Source organism: Phalacrocorax carbo, chromosome 1 (genome assembly GCF_963921805.1).
Source record: "Phalacrocorax carbo chromosome 1, bPhaCar2.1, whole genome shotgun sequence".
NCBI lineage: Eukaryota > Metazoa > Chordata > Aves > Suliformes > Phalacrocoracidae > Phalacrocorax > Phalacrocorax carbo.
This window is the reverse complement of record NC_087513.1, coordinates 64118373-64133233: the sequence shown is the minus strand read 5'-3', so window position 1 is coordinate 64133233 and position 14861 is coordinate 64118373. Positions and strand designations below refer to the sequence as shown.

The 14861-nt window shown below is 42.9% G+C and overlaps 1 protein-coding gene across 2 annotated transcripts; it reads left to right on the top strand.

Annotated features, from left to right (window-relative positions):
* Positions 1–9661: 9661 nt before the first annotated feature.
* On the top strand, positions 9662–14542 carry MRPS33 (mitochondrial ribosomal protein S33). 2 transcript variants are annotated; one of them, XM_064457304.1, is made up of 3 exons: positions 9662–9767; positions 12181–12436; positions 14164–14542. In XM_064457304.1, exons 2-3 carry the CDS (start codon positions 12222–12224, stop codon positions 14267–14269), a joined length of 321 nt encoding a protein of 106 aa, XP_064313374.1. In that variant the 5' UTR covers positions 9662–9767; positions 12181–12221; the 3' UTR covers positions 14270–14542. The 2 variants fall into 2 exon arrangements, with proteins under 2 accessions (XP_064313374.1, XP_064313366.1); XM_064457296.1 differs by having other exon boundaries at positions 9673–9763.
* The last annotated feature ends 319 nt before the right edge of the window (positions 14543–14861 follow it).

Genomic DNA, 14861 nt, shown 5'->3' with positions numbered 1-14861 from the left:
GTATAGGCAGTGTTACATGAAGGTACATCTGTAGTATTGTTAGTTTGCCTGGCAAATTCACACTGCACAATCTTCCCTAAGCATCTGACAGATTTCAGAATCTGTTTTTCATTCCCAGAGAGATTTCTGGACATGGGTTCTATCAATCAGCAGTGCTTTGTGAACTAATTCACTGAAAGACAGAGTGACAGTCTTTGTAGACCAATAACACAGTCTTCAGTAATGAATGTATCACATCTGTGATTGGCTCCCAGCTGCCAATTCAATTTGTTGCTTCTTTTAGTCACAGAATAAGAACAAGGATTAGTTAAAAATCAGAATACATAGATCATAAGAAATCATCACAGAAGGGACTGGGAGGAAAACCAGTAAGCAAAACCAAAAATAGCACCTGCTTAGAAAAAACATATTCTCTAAAAACTCTCTATTTTGGAACATGACTCAGAAGTAAGACCTCAATCTTCATATATTTCATTTGGCTGTGAAGTCCTAGCAGAGTAGATTCATTTAAAATAAAAAAAAAAAAAAAGAAAAAAGAAAAATATATATACATGTACATTGTGTGTCTCTGTAAAAACAGCTGACACCCAGGATGATAAATTATTTAGACATAAGTATGCTGCTTTCTTCAACAGTTTTGCATTTACCTCTCCTCACTTATTATCACCAACAATATTTGCATGAAAATAAAGTATTTCGTTCTTCAGAGTTCATTCATTTGTGCAGTTCATTTCCCCACATGAAACTTTATCACCGGGATTTCGCAATTGGTTGTTGAGGAATTGATTAGATCACAAAGAGGGGATTACAGCTCCAGGTGGGAAACATGCAGCAGGAAGAGATTAATGCCTAAGCAAGAAGACCTAGTTTCCATGCAACTGCCATTGGTTTGTTAGCCTTAACAAAGAATAAAGGAAAAGGGAGGAAAGAAAATCTATATGTTTCAGCAGAATTGCTACCAGTGCTCATTTTCTAAGAGATAGCAGCAGCTCCTTAAGGACTATTCTTCTTCTGTCAGCACTGAGCTGAAATCCCAACAGCAGTTAGTTTCACATGCCATTGTTATTTTTCATTGGAAATTGCAATCCAATATATTATACCACTAAATGTGATACACCAAATGAGGCATTTACAGAAACTTACAGCTTGATGCCTCTCTCCTAGAGCACCTTTCAGAAGCTGGGCATCTCCACGTGCTTTACAGCAACAATGTAGATGATTACGGTGCAGTGAATGGATGCAAACTCTGTAGGTACAACACATTTGAGGGAAATGACTGTTTGGAGCATCCAGCCAAGACAGTGAGTCGCTTTCCTCTCCACGTATCTGACTTAGGGCCAAAGTGATCTCTGAGGTCCTGCATTCAAGAGTATTAATGGTTGCAGGCCCCACACAGCAGCTAACCATTTGCCAGTCACTTGCATGCTGGCAGCAGCAGCTACGATTGTGAAGACCTCATGGAAATTTCAGTTCTGCACGCACAGCCCCTTGTTGCCGTTTTTGGAAATCCTGTTGAGAGCAGAACTGACCCATTACTAGGGCAGACTGGGCCCACTGCAGCCAGACTGGACACAGTTGGATTTCAAAGCTCCATAGTAGTTAGCTGCTTCTGTGCTTAACTGTTGGAAGAAGAGCACTCCAAGGCATTTCCAGCACTTCCAGGAAGCTCAGTGTAACAAGGGCTCAGCAGGAGGACATCTCTTAAAGACCATGGCAACAAACTTAGCCCTGCTTTTGATACAAAAATCCGCGGATACTATCCTTCAAAGTCCGAACCTCCCCGTAGGAGGAAGCGGAGTATCCAGAAAGTTCCCAAAATAAAACTCAATAGCAACAAAGTCACTATTAAGCAGGCATCCTTTATTACAGCGCTGGGCAGCACTGGGGATTGCTCCACCATGAGTGCTCCAGTGATTCGGTAAACTTCCAAAGATTATATGCTATTAAGTCATACATAGTCATAGGGTTCCCGAGGATTCATTAACATACGTAAAAGTTCAATCTGCATGCATAGTTGTCTTCTTTAGTGGTCTTCGGGGGTCCTCCAGTGGTCTCCGATGGTCTTCCTCACCTGTCCGCTGGTTGAACTTCGGGTTTCCTTTGCCTATATATAGTCATTGAATTAGCTCCTCGGTCCTTTAGCCTTGGACTGTCACAAGGGGCTGATTTAAACTAGTTCCTCCAGTGCTTATCTTGGCACTGATGTCTATGTTATCAATGAATTTATGAGCTTAATCACGGTCTTTTTAATCCTATCAGGCACCAAGTTGCATTCTTCAAATACCTAACACTATCTTTGCAGGGGAGGAAACCACAAGAGAACAAGGATGCTTACAATAAGGTCTGAGTCAGGGATTGTCAGGAGTTTAGTCCTTTCACTTTGAATACCATACCATGCTGGCACTGAATACAACAGTCATGGTATTAAAATAATGAAGATAATTGCAGAATTCTGCAATTCAGCTTGCAGAAAATCATTAAAACATGCCATTCACACAGCAGGATTGCCACTTAGGGCAAGCAACTGACAAGACCTTAATGCCCCCAGAGAGTAGTTTGTGCAGACTACCCACCACAGCAGGGCAAAATGAGGAGTTTGGTAGGCTTCTGACAATTATTTGGGGTATTCGGTCATCTTCAACACAGTCATTATGGCTCAGACACTGAAATTTTTCCAGTGAAAATTGCTGTGCCATGAAAGACATACATTTATTCACCTTTGCTGTAAAGGCCTCAAGTAAGTACCCACCGAACAAGAAACAATGGGAGAGTACTAAGCCTTAATGACTGTACTCTGATTGCCCAACAGGTATGTTAAAGACACTGGCCTGCAAGAAGCTAATTCTCTTGATTGTTTCCAGAGAAATGGACTAAGGAACATTTCCCAAGAACAAATATGGAAAAAGGAAAATTTGGGACTCACAGCCATAAAATCTGAAGAAGGAATTTTTCACCGGAAAAATGGAACAGATGCCCAGAGAGCACAGGCTCGTTCAGCCTGAATACTGGGAAGGTCAGAAACAAAATGAGCTGAATCAAAAAAAAACCCTTTGCAGCTCAAAAGACAAGCACAAGCTGCAAGAAAAAAGATCCTGAATACTCCCCAAAACCTGCCTGCCAGACAGAAGAGTGCTCCTGCAGGCTGAAGAAACTGAGGCTGGGAAGTGCATGCAAGACTGATTATGTTTCTCTGGATGGGCAGATTCTGAAGCAAAGAGCAATGCTGGTTGCTAGTGCTGTGCAAGGTCGCTGTGTGTATTCTAGGGCTACCCTGACATAATAAACAGCACCTTCATGTCACCCACCAGGACTGAAGAACTCCGAACTAAAACCAAAGAGTTAGCTGTTTCCATGGCTCTGCCTCCAAAGGACTACAGAAGGGGGAAAGACCGATCAATGATGTTTAGGTCTACAAAGAGTGCTACTGAGATGACTGGGTACCTGGGAGTCCAGCCAGACCTTGGAAAACCTGCTAACTAAGGCAGTCAGAGGAGGGGTATCTAGAGTACTCCCAGAGACCTAATGATATATCCTGTGGCCAGCATTGGTCGGGATACCCTAAGACAAGAAGCAAACAGGAAAACAGGGAACCCAGAAAACATGGAAAGAAATCTCCATTGGAACGCACCATAGTGGGCAACAGGGATATAAAATATCAAAGTCTGCTGGAACTCAGGGGAGCCAACAGCTCACAAGCCCAAGAGGTCTAGATCCAAGACAGCATCTTGACAAGAGCTCAGCATGCAGAAACAGAAATGTGAACCCAAACAGACCCGACCAATCTCCTTGGATTTTCTGTTTAAGAGATTGATATCCTCCTGAAAATTTTGTTGCTGGAATGTTTTTATTTGCTCATCATTTTTAGACTTGGTCAAACAGAGTTAAAGATGGACAACTGTTTTGACCCCATTTGAACAACTTGGTGGATGTCTTTTCAGATGAGTTCTGCAAGGCATGATGGAAGAGAAACTACAAGAGCTTTTATCAGCAGTGAGCCAGATGTCTCCATTATTTCTTCTCTTTTCAGCTGATTCTGTCATTTTAATATTTTTCCTTTTTTTCCTCCCCCCTACAATACTTTGTTCCAGCCAAGAAAGATGTGCCTTTGTTACTGTTGCCTTTAAAAGTTTTATGTGCGTGTTATTGGTAAAGTAGCAACAAGACTTTACTTCTGTAGTATATTTTTCACTAGGGGGAAGCTGAAGCATTTTCCAAGAATCAATTATTCTTCAGAACCCATTTCTGAAGCAGACATTATCCCCAGTTTACAGAGGGATTAAATGGCAGATAGGTTAATTAACTTGCATAAGGTCATCCAGTGAGTTAGTAAAGGAGATTCAACAATTCTCATTCCCAGTCCCTTGATCTAACCACTAAGAAATATTCCTTCTCTTCAGTCTTAAATACTTCATTTAAATCACTGATCATCCATTCTGACATACCGTTGAACTACAAATAAGTCAGTCTAAATGACAAGCATGTAGATGTATGGAGATCTGCAGCATCCTCTCCTCACTCGCTTCTTCAGCTTCATGCACCCCCTGCTATGCCAAAAAGCTTGTCTGCCATTAAAAATGGACATGCTACAGCTCTTCTGGAGAACTGTCAATACCATTTCAGACATCAGTCTGAGGGCATTGTGAGAGAGAGGAAGAGCACTTGCTCTCTTTCCCCAGGAGGCAAGAAGGCCGCCTCAACAGCCTGGCTCTCTGGGAAAGCAATAAGCTCAAGATGCCAACTGGCTTTGAAAAAATAATTTCTACTTTTCTCTTATGCTGCATCTCCCTCCCAAGTGTTTCCAAGCTGGAATGGCAGTATTTAATAGCTGTATCTTTGTAGATTTCACTCTGTGGCATTAGTTTGATGAATTATTTTAAAGTCAAAATATCCTTCAAATGCCCACCCAAAGTCTGTCGGTCTCTTAATACAGCACATTCTCTCCAGAGGGATTTGCAGTGCTAGATGTTCTCCATGGCTCAGCGTGAATTGCTGCGCAACAAAATACAATTGAAGTTCAACATTTAATCATGATCACATAAAAAACGATTAACAAAGGTATTTTAAACACAGATGTAGCCAATGCAGTTTTACCAAATGCTCAGAAGGTCCTTCTGCTTGGCTCAGATGAAGACGATTTTGTTCCCTCATATCAATATTTATAACAAGAAAATGTTAGAGATTGTCTTACAGCATGAGATGGTAGTGCTAATCATAAGGCTCAGCAGTGAAGTTGATGACTGTGTCATAGAGGACCTGCTCAAATGCCTCATTTCCAAGATCAAATGAAACAAGTTCAGACTCTTCTTTCCTCATAAGTGTTGCTAAAGAAGCGCCAATGAGCAAACTGGCATCCTGATCTTTTTTTTCCTTTCTGGGTATACCTTTGCCTTCTCAGGACAAACTCACAGTGGTTCAAGTGTTGGTTTTTGTAAAAAAAAAAACAAAAACTACCTTAAGGTTATTCAATATTCAGTTATAACTAAAATACATACACAAGACGAATTAACCAGACAGGTAATTCCAGATGACTATTGATCAAATAAAATAATTCCAGCTGAAATTGCTGTCAACTCTTTCTAAAAAGGTCTTCCCTGTACTTTATCGTGAGGTCTCTTCACCTTTTTTTTTGCTGGTCTGTGTGTGCTCTATGCATGTTTCTTCACTCCCTTAATTTCTTTCCTTCACAGCAGTCCCCATGCAGAGAATGCCCATGTTTTCTCCGAGCCCCATATCAACTCACCCTCCTTTAACTCCTTTCTAGGGTTACCTTTTTCACTTACCCACATGCCACTGATTTTCTTCTAAATAATTGCTGACAAGTGCAAACACTTTGCTCTGTTTACAACAAAAAGCTCTGGAGTATCTAACAACATGTCCATAGAATTCAGCTCATCACAATCCCATTCCTGCTGTCAGCCTCTGCTGCTTCCTTCCATTACCTGTTATTATCACCCCTTAGCATGTCAAGTCTAATTTGGACTGTGAAAACCTCAGCGTGGGGTTGTTCATTTTATGTGTTCAAAAGACACCACACACACTTACAGCGCTTCATAAATGGCATTACATTGGTCTGATTAGACAGGTGGCTTTGCCCAGCACTCTAGATACCACCAGCTTCAGGAAATGGAGGTCTAGCTCTTGTGCACCCCATCTCCATAACTACCCCATTGTTCTGCACTAGCACGGAGGTGGATGAGCTTCATGGGGGTGAAGGAGTGGGACATAAATGTCTTCCATTCCTGTCACCTCCCCACTGTAATGCATTAAAAGGAGTGTGGCCAGCAGATCAAGAGAGGTTATCCTCCCCCTCTACTCTGCCCTAGAGAGACCACACTGGGAGTCCTGTGTCCAGTTTTGGGCCCCCCAGTTTAAGAAGGACGTGGAACTGCCTAAGCAAGTCCAGCAGAGAGCTACCAAGATGATCAGGGAACTGGAGCATCTCCCTTATGAGGAAAGACTGAGAGACTTGGGTTTGTTCAGCCTGGAGAAGAGAAGACTGAGGGGGGATTTCATAAATACCTATAAATATCTAAAGGGTGGGTGTCAGGATGATGGCATTAGGCTCTTTTCAATAGTGCCCAACAACAGGACAAGGGTCAATGGGCACAAGTTGGAACACAGGAAGTTACACCTCAATATGAGAAAAAACTTCTTTCCTGTGAGGGTGACACAGCAGTGGCACAGGCTGCCCAGGGAGGTTGTGGGGTCTCCTTCCCTGGAGATATTAAAAACCCACCTGGACGTGTTCCTGTGCCCCCTGCTTTAGGTGTCCCTGCACAAGCAGGGGGGTTGGACAAGATGATCTCCAGAGGTCCCATCCAGCCCCTACCATTCTGTGATTCCGTGATTCTGTGATAACTAAAAAATAAGCAAAGAAATACCTTCTGTGACTAGAGGCACAATAATAAAGAGCTGGGACAGCAGTTCAGCCTTCATCCTGAATGTTCAGCACCAGCACTTTAAACAGGAGTGCAGCCACCAGTATACTACTGATGGTTATTATTCCCAGGGATGCACTGCTAGGCAGCCAGACTGGCCTGTCTAACCTGTTCTCATGACCAACATCATCTCCGGGAGAATGATTTGGACAGTGTCTTCCACAGTGAAGAACATCACCTAGTCAGCTTAAACTCCCCAGCAACATCTAGGGAGGCACAATCCCTCAGATGAGGTGCGCAAGACCACTTATGGTTATGTGAATTGCAAAACAGACCATGCTCCGCCTCTGCAAATTTGCAGATGTGTTGAGTTGTCACTTTGTTGACTGTTGTGACCTTGATATTCCTTCCCAAGTGTCTGTACGCTGCCTTACTGGCTAGCACGCTAACCCTGGCTGGGTGCTTTGCAAGCAATTCTCACAATGACAGTAATAACAGTGATATAATAACAAAAAACATACTCTTTTGAGTGCACATTTTTACTTTATTGCTGACCAGATTTAATATATTTGCATGTTATCGCATGGCTGACAGGAAAACCAACTGATTTTAGAGGAAAAAAAAGGCAGAAAGAATTTACTAATGCAGACTTGTTCATATGTGTGTTCTTCCATCACACCAAAAAAGCCATGCTGGAGCCTAAAAAGTGTAGGTATCAACACTGGGTCTCTGAAGAGGAAATCTTTGTGTTGTGACTCCTTCCTAGCAATGCAGACCTGTGATGTGTAGCTACGAAAGAGAAAGTCAGTTTCCCTACTGCCCTGAATGCGAACAGCCATAATTCTCACATCAGCCTAATGCACTAAATGTCTCTGGCCTGAAACTCAGCAGAGTAACATTACACAACCAGACCCCAGCTTGATAACGTTGCAGAAAACCAGAAGTGGAACCAGAACCATGATACTGGGTCCATTTTTAGGTAAATACTTTGAGGGAAAGAGGAGGATGTTTTTCAGTGATCTATACGCCAAAATTCTGGGTGTGGATAACATGCAAGAAAAATTGGGTATTTTCATTGACGAGGAGAAATGAGATCAAATTGATGTAATTACTGAAACAGGCAGGATGATTTACCAAACCGGAATATTAAAATATTTTGCCACAACCCTTTTAAACAAATAAAGAAATCTGAAGATGTGAGAAGGTAAAAGTACATATTAAACAACCATCATTATTTTAGAGATGCAGAGACAGTAACTTGTCCCAATTAACCCTACTGAGGGGTGGAAGGGAGCAGAGATGGTGACAGAGAATCAGACTGCTTATTCCTCCAGTGTACAAAATGGGTGCTGATCTGGGAGCTGTATGAGGAAAAAGCCCCAAATAACCAGCAGCAATGTCTCATTAGATTTTCTGAAACTTATTTGCTATGACAGAAGTTATTCCAGTCTATATGGAATAAGTATTTTGGAACTCATAATGTTTAAACAGTTTCATCCTGGGACAAGAAAGTGGTGGTTGCTTAGGAGCCAGCAATCACAATTTGATTATAATAAGCGAAAAAGGGCAGTTCCAGCCGAGGAAATACTTTCCTACACACACAGAGACACTTCAGAAAGACTATCTCCATCAAGATGAGAGAAATGATGAGAAAAATACAATTCAAATATAGAGATAGAAACGTAAATGAGAACTTTTATGATCTTGCTCCATAGTCTAAAAGTCATGATTGCATAATTAACAAAACAGCCTGTTTTGGCTGAAGGACAATTTTGGCTCAGCAGCAGGATGAATGAAACGTTCAAAAGTTAAAAACATAGTCTAGAACAAAGTGGAAAGGCAAAAAATATATTTTAAAAATGTTCTGGAGTACAGAAAAATGAAGGCTGCAGAAAATGCATGAGTGATGTGACTGCAGACAGTAAAATGGGAAGCGCAGCAATGCCAAGGTGTATGACTAGATAGAGATGGTAAAATAGCACAGAAGCAACAGAAACAGTAAAAAACTTCTATTCTCTCCTTAGAAAGATTAAGGAAGAGGCACTTTATGATCTAGTAAAAAGAAAGAAGCACTTTTCAGTCTTTAGTGGGTAAGGAAGATGGTAAACAACATCTACTAGAACAAACATTTTTAAATTAGGATATCTGGGGAACTTTTGCATAACAATCCAAACTGGCAAAAGAAATCTCAGAAACCTGAAGGAAATTACAGAAGATGATGCCAATGTTCATAAAGGGCAAGAGAAGTGACCAGGGTGCCTGGGCCACAAGGCTGATCAGCCCCTGGGAAGCATGGAAAAGGTGACAAAAGTTAATCATAGAAGGGCTAAGGAATAACAACGTATTCAATGCCAGTCAGTATCCTCTCTTCTAGAAAAAAGCTCCAGCCAGCCAAACCCAATTTCATACTTTGATGGCATTACATGTTTGGCTTATAAATGTAATCACATCATTGTCACTTACTCAGATGTTTGCAGAGAGCCTGATTTAGGACCTCCTGGCACTGATTAAAAATTAGCATAAATCGAGCAGCGGGAAGGCTGACGTGAAGAGGGGGTTCGGAGGGGGCTGGCAGCCTGCAAAAATCGGAGGGAAGGGGTTTCCCGGTGCGGGGACGTGAGGCTGAGCGACCAGGCAGCGCGCGGGCAGGGGTCCTGCCTTCGCCCCACGAGTCCCAGAGCACCGCTGGGTGCGGGGGGAGCGGCGGCGACGCCCCCCTCAGGCAGGCGGGACCGGGGTGGCAGCCGCTCCCCACGGCCCGCCCCGCGCCTCGCAGAGCCCGGCCTTGCCCGCCGCCGCGCCTGGGCGGGGCAGCCGCCGCGCATGCGCTGCCGCGCAGGGCCTGCCGCCGCCATTGGGCCCCGCCGCTCGGCTCCGCTCGGCCTGTGGGTCAGCCTGGGGCGCCGCCGCGGGGCGGGGGTCGGGCTGGGCAGGGGGAGAGCGAGCGGCTGCCGGCGGGCCCGGGGATGTGCGCAAAATGGGGGGAAGTGGGCTCCGGGCGCTCGCCCTAGGGGGGATCCGGGCCCCGCCGGGAGGGCCGCTGGCACCGGGGGCCGCTGGCGGCCGTTCCCCGAGGCGCGGCCCGCGAGTGGGTTTCCGCGCTCGCCCTCCTGGAGGGAAGCAAGGCCGCGGAGCGGGGGGCGACGGGCTTGCGGAATGGCCGGGCCAGGCCCGGGGCAGCCCTCTCTTCCCCGTGTGGTCACGGAAAAGTCAGAAGTAATCCTGGAAACGTACAGTTCTCCTGGCACGTGCGAGGCGGGCTGGCGGGAAGGGAAGGACAAAGCCAGCCCAGAGGGGGAAGCAAGGCTTTGAGGAGCAATGAGGGGTGGGGGCAGGTAGAGCAGCAGCGCTGCGTGCCTTTGGGTTAGGCGTATTAATTACCGGTAGTTAATGCGGGAAAATACTGTCACTGTAAAGTGACAGGGACAAAAGTGTTCTGGTTCCATCTTACAGAATCAGAGGTTGCCCTAAAACAGGCTTTGGGCAGCTCTGGCACTTGAGAGTTTGTAGCCTTTGCCTTTCTTGCCTCTTAAATATTCTTAGACTGGTAAGGAGGAATGGAGGTCTCCAGCCTTGGCTTGGGCTACTTAGATTGCTGTAGTGATTCTGAAGTGAAGAGCAGGCCCCTCAGGCCACTGGCTTGCGTCATTTAGGAGCTAAAGGTATTTTCATTTTAAGGCTGCCGTTGGAAGAGATTAAGCAGGCTTTGTGTTTGAGTAGAGTCTGGTGATATTTTCAGAGTGATGATGTGGTGAAGGGCTTTGGGGTCAATTTGCTGCTCTGTCTCTGAATGTAGGAATTGGGACTGGCTGTTCTGAAATAGATGATCTAACAAGACTTAGTAATCATTCCCCACGTAATAGATGCTCAAGTTGAAGTGCTGCCTTGCAGTCATTTAAAAGCTTCTCACACTAGGCCTCTTGCCTTAACTTGAGGTCTCTGAAGCTTTGCATTCCCTTTTGTTACTCTTCCCGTTATTCTCTTTGACTCAGATTACTTGTATTATTTTCATGCCTGATTTTTTTTCTTGCTTCTGTTCTAGTGCTTTGTTAACAGGAGCAAATCAAAGTAGACGGTTGTACATCGGGTCCTCCAGAGGGCAGACATATCTGAGTGAGGTTGAATACTTCAGATCTGTGTTAGCAAACAACAGGCTCCCTGTTATACTGAAATGGACTTAGCCCTGTCCTGCTGAGTACTCTTGTCCCTGCTCCATGCTCTTTAATTTTTTATGCTCATCTTCTGGACTCAGCTGTGCAATACTTCTTAAAACAAGAATTTTCAACTTTAACAAAAGTGTAGTGAACCCTGCTTAATTTCTCTGGAGACTTATGTCATCGCTTATTCAAAAAGACACAGTACAGGCAACATCCAGCTTCAATACAGGATTATGAGACTTTTGTTCTTGTGTATTACATGCCATTCTGCAAAGAAGGAGTAAAGCAAAGATGCTACGAAGAGAGAAAATCCTTTTCCACACTCCTTTAAGAAAGTGTCAGTGTTGTCTCTGTTGGCCTAATAACAATGGTTTTGTCCTTGGAGCACTTTTGTTGCAGAGGTGTCTTTAGGTGGGAGATGGCTGAAAGAGAATGGGAAACTGCTGATGTGGGATTTTCTTGGGAAAAAGAATCTAGCATGGGGAAATTCTTTCCTCTCAAAGAATAGATACCAGGAGAGGCTGAAAAGACTATGGAGAAAAAGCTGATGGAAGGGAGATGAGATGGGAAAGATCTGTGTGATTCATAGAGAGGAACATGATTTATTTAATTTTACCATTAAAGGGCCATTTTTGATAGATGGACTGTAACCATGTTTATAAAATGTTTTAAATAGGGTGAGAAATTTTCATAAGAAAAAATTCCATGTTGCTTCCTCAATATGTTTAAATGGTGTCTTACCTTGTGTTTATGTAGAAGTCAGAGGCATTGCAGTGGGCACCATTTTTGGCAGGGTTCACGCTTTAATCGTTCCTGTGACTGGAGTTTAAAGGTAGCCTTAAGCAAGCTGAGCAGGATCTGCTAATAAACTAGGCATGGTAAATTGTGGTTCAGTGTAGGTACTTTTATAGTCCTTACTGCTGTCCATAGCGTCCTAGTTAGGCTGCTCACTGTACCTGAATTAGGGTAGACATTCTTCATATGCAGGATTATGTACTAAGAATTAGACTGATTTCACCCAGGGAATGCATGACTCCAAACATGTGATCAGCGTATGATGAGCTGCTTTGTTTGCCTTAATTCTGGGATAGCTTGCAATACTCAGTCATCTTAAAGTTGTGGCTCTTTTGTGTTTCCTTTTGCAGGAAGGTGTGTCTGTCTATGTGTGCCTGCTCTTGCGTGGGAGATGTCCAATGTTTCCAGTTACGCCCTTCGAATGGCCCGGCTGAGTGCTCAGATATTCGGTGAGGTTGTCAGGCCAACTGACTCAAAATCTATGAAAGTAGTGAAGTTATTCAGTGAGCAGCCTTTGGCCAAGCAGAAGGAGGTCTACACCTGGTATCCTCCTCACAACACCTACTATGCCCTCATGAAGAAACTCCGTTACTTTGGTCTTTACAGGTAATCGCTGTGCTTATAGGGTGGGAGCAGGACCGGAGATGAAAGTGGTGGGTGTGAGTTTTGCTACAGGTTTTTTTTCCTCGAGGAGAAGAGGAGCATAGAAAAAGGTTTAGTTCAGAATATGGTGCATGTGGAAATAGGCGCTTGATTGTTGCGCTGAGGTCAAGGAGAGTAAAATAAGTGACTACTGTCTAAGTAACTTTTACCATAATTAGCACCTCTTTTGAGAAGGACTTTAGGTGTAGTGTGGGCAACCAGTTACATAATAAATAGTTCTTGCTTTGGCCTTGTGGGGAAGAGAGTTTTCTCATAGACAGGAGATGGGTCTGTAGTTCTGAATATAGCAAATAAATGTGCTGCAAAAAGGTGATGTTACCTTAACATAAAAATTGCACTAAGTCTTACTATATGTTCCCCAATCATTCAACAGCTAATAAGTGAAATTTAGAAGAGAAGGAAAGTCTGTGTTATGCTGGAGGGACTTTTTATCCTTTAAAAAAAATTAAGTTAAATCTAAATGTGGCTTAAATAGCCTTGTTATTTCCAGCTTCATTCAGGCCAGTCATCTAATTTCAAAATGAATTTTCACAGTCTCAGGGTGGAAAAACTGCACTGCTAAAGAACATCAGCAGGAGTCAAATGCAATCCTTGACTTCAGTCAGGAGACATTAAAGAAGTCTCGTAAAAGTGAGGCTGCTAACCCTGTAAAGTCAAAACAGATTGATTCCTATTGCTAGCATCACAATACTAGCCATCAAGGATTGCAAACAGGATGCTGTTGGTTTAGGTGGGCATACAAACACTTTCTAGAATAGTTTGTTGATACAGAAAGCCTCAATGACAGGATAATGTTCTTTACTCTTCTTCCCCTCCTAATCTCAAGTTCCTTCTCTAGCTGTTCTGTATACAGAGAGCTTTTAGAGGATCAGGTTTGCTGGTCAGAAATACATAATGCAGAGTCGCGGAGTAAAAGGGAATAATAACAACTCCAAAGCTTTTTGCTTCCTTTTTAGAAAAGGTGTATTTAAAAATAGTAGTGCAGCAATGTTAGACCACGTAAGATGTAGTTGTGACTTTTGAAAGATACCTTCACACTGAAAAATACAAGGACAGATATTAAATAAATTTATTAAAACATTATTGAGGATTCTTTATCTCTGCCAGCCCCTTTATCCTCCTTCCTGTTTTAATCTCCTGTTAAGATTCCACGAGTAGCTGATGCTTTCTTCAGAACTCATTCTTGAAGTCACCTGAGAGCAGTGTCATGTACTGTAATTACTGCTCAGCATGCCCCTGTTTTCTTAGAAGCTAATGACCTGAACTTAGTATCTAGCACAGAAACACAATATTCTGTTGCTAGACTGCTAAGCTAGATGAGAAGGGGGAAATTCTCATTCTTGTCTCTTGCTGATTTTTATATTTTACTGCTCATTTAAACAGAGTGGATCGATAAATGCAATGGAAATAATGTATATATGCACATACCATTTGTTGTTGAAAAGGGTAACCTTGTTAGTTCTGCAAGTACCAGAGGAAACCTTTCATGTTATTCAGTCTGAAATTACTGCTAGCAGTGACACTGAATACATTGCAGTGAGTTTCAGCATGGACTTCACTGTTAAAAAAAGGTTTTGGGTTTTTTTTCATTATCATACAGTTCAAAGAACTTTTCACATCTAGGTATTCCAAGAAATAGAGTAAATTTTTTTCTTTCCTCCCCAATCTAGGGATGAGCATCAGGACTTCAAGGAAGAGATGAGGCGTCTGAAAAAGCTCCGTGGAAAGGAAAAACCAAAGAAGGGGGAAGGAAAGAGAGCTCTAAAGAAGAAATAGTGCCACCTGGACAATATAATGAACTACTCTGGAAATGCTGGAGAAGAGCTGTAACCCAGGCTTTCTTTTCCCAGCTGGAGAAGGCTTGGCATGTGAGCTGCATGTGGGGCACAAGAAACACTGTGAAATACTGGAATGCGCTTGGGTCTTTGTGGTTTTATTGATTATTTTTTAAAAAAAAATTTCTTTAGTTTAAATACACTGTATATTGGAGTGCATTAGTTTGTCAGAGCCCTCTTTTACCCAAGTAGTAAAAACGATAGTAAAAACTAAGTGCTCAGTGTTTTCCTTACAAACACCTGCAGCTGTTTCAGTTCTGGATCGGGAAAAGTGTTTGGTTTTCATTGTCTCTTACTTTCTTGGATTAATATCATTACCATTTTGCATGTAGCAACAAAAAATTTAATTTTTCCCTTTCCTACTGCTGCTTGTCATCTTGCCTGTTATAATGAGTTTTACTTCAGGTAGCTTTAGTGTTTTGTGGTTTTTAAGTTGCTGTTAGAATCTGTTGTTCTAATTCTGTTATTTCAATTCAAATTCATTTTGCACTGGACAGTACTTCATGATCTGTTGCCTGCCCACTGCACTCTCA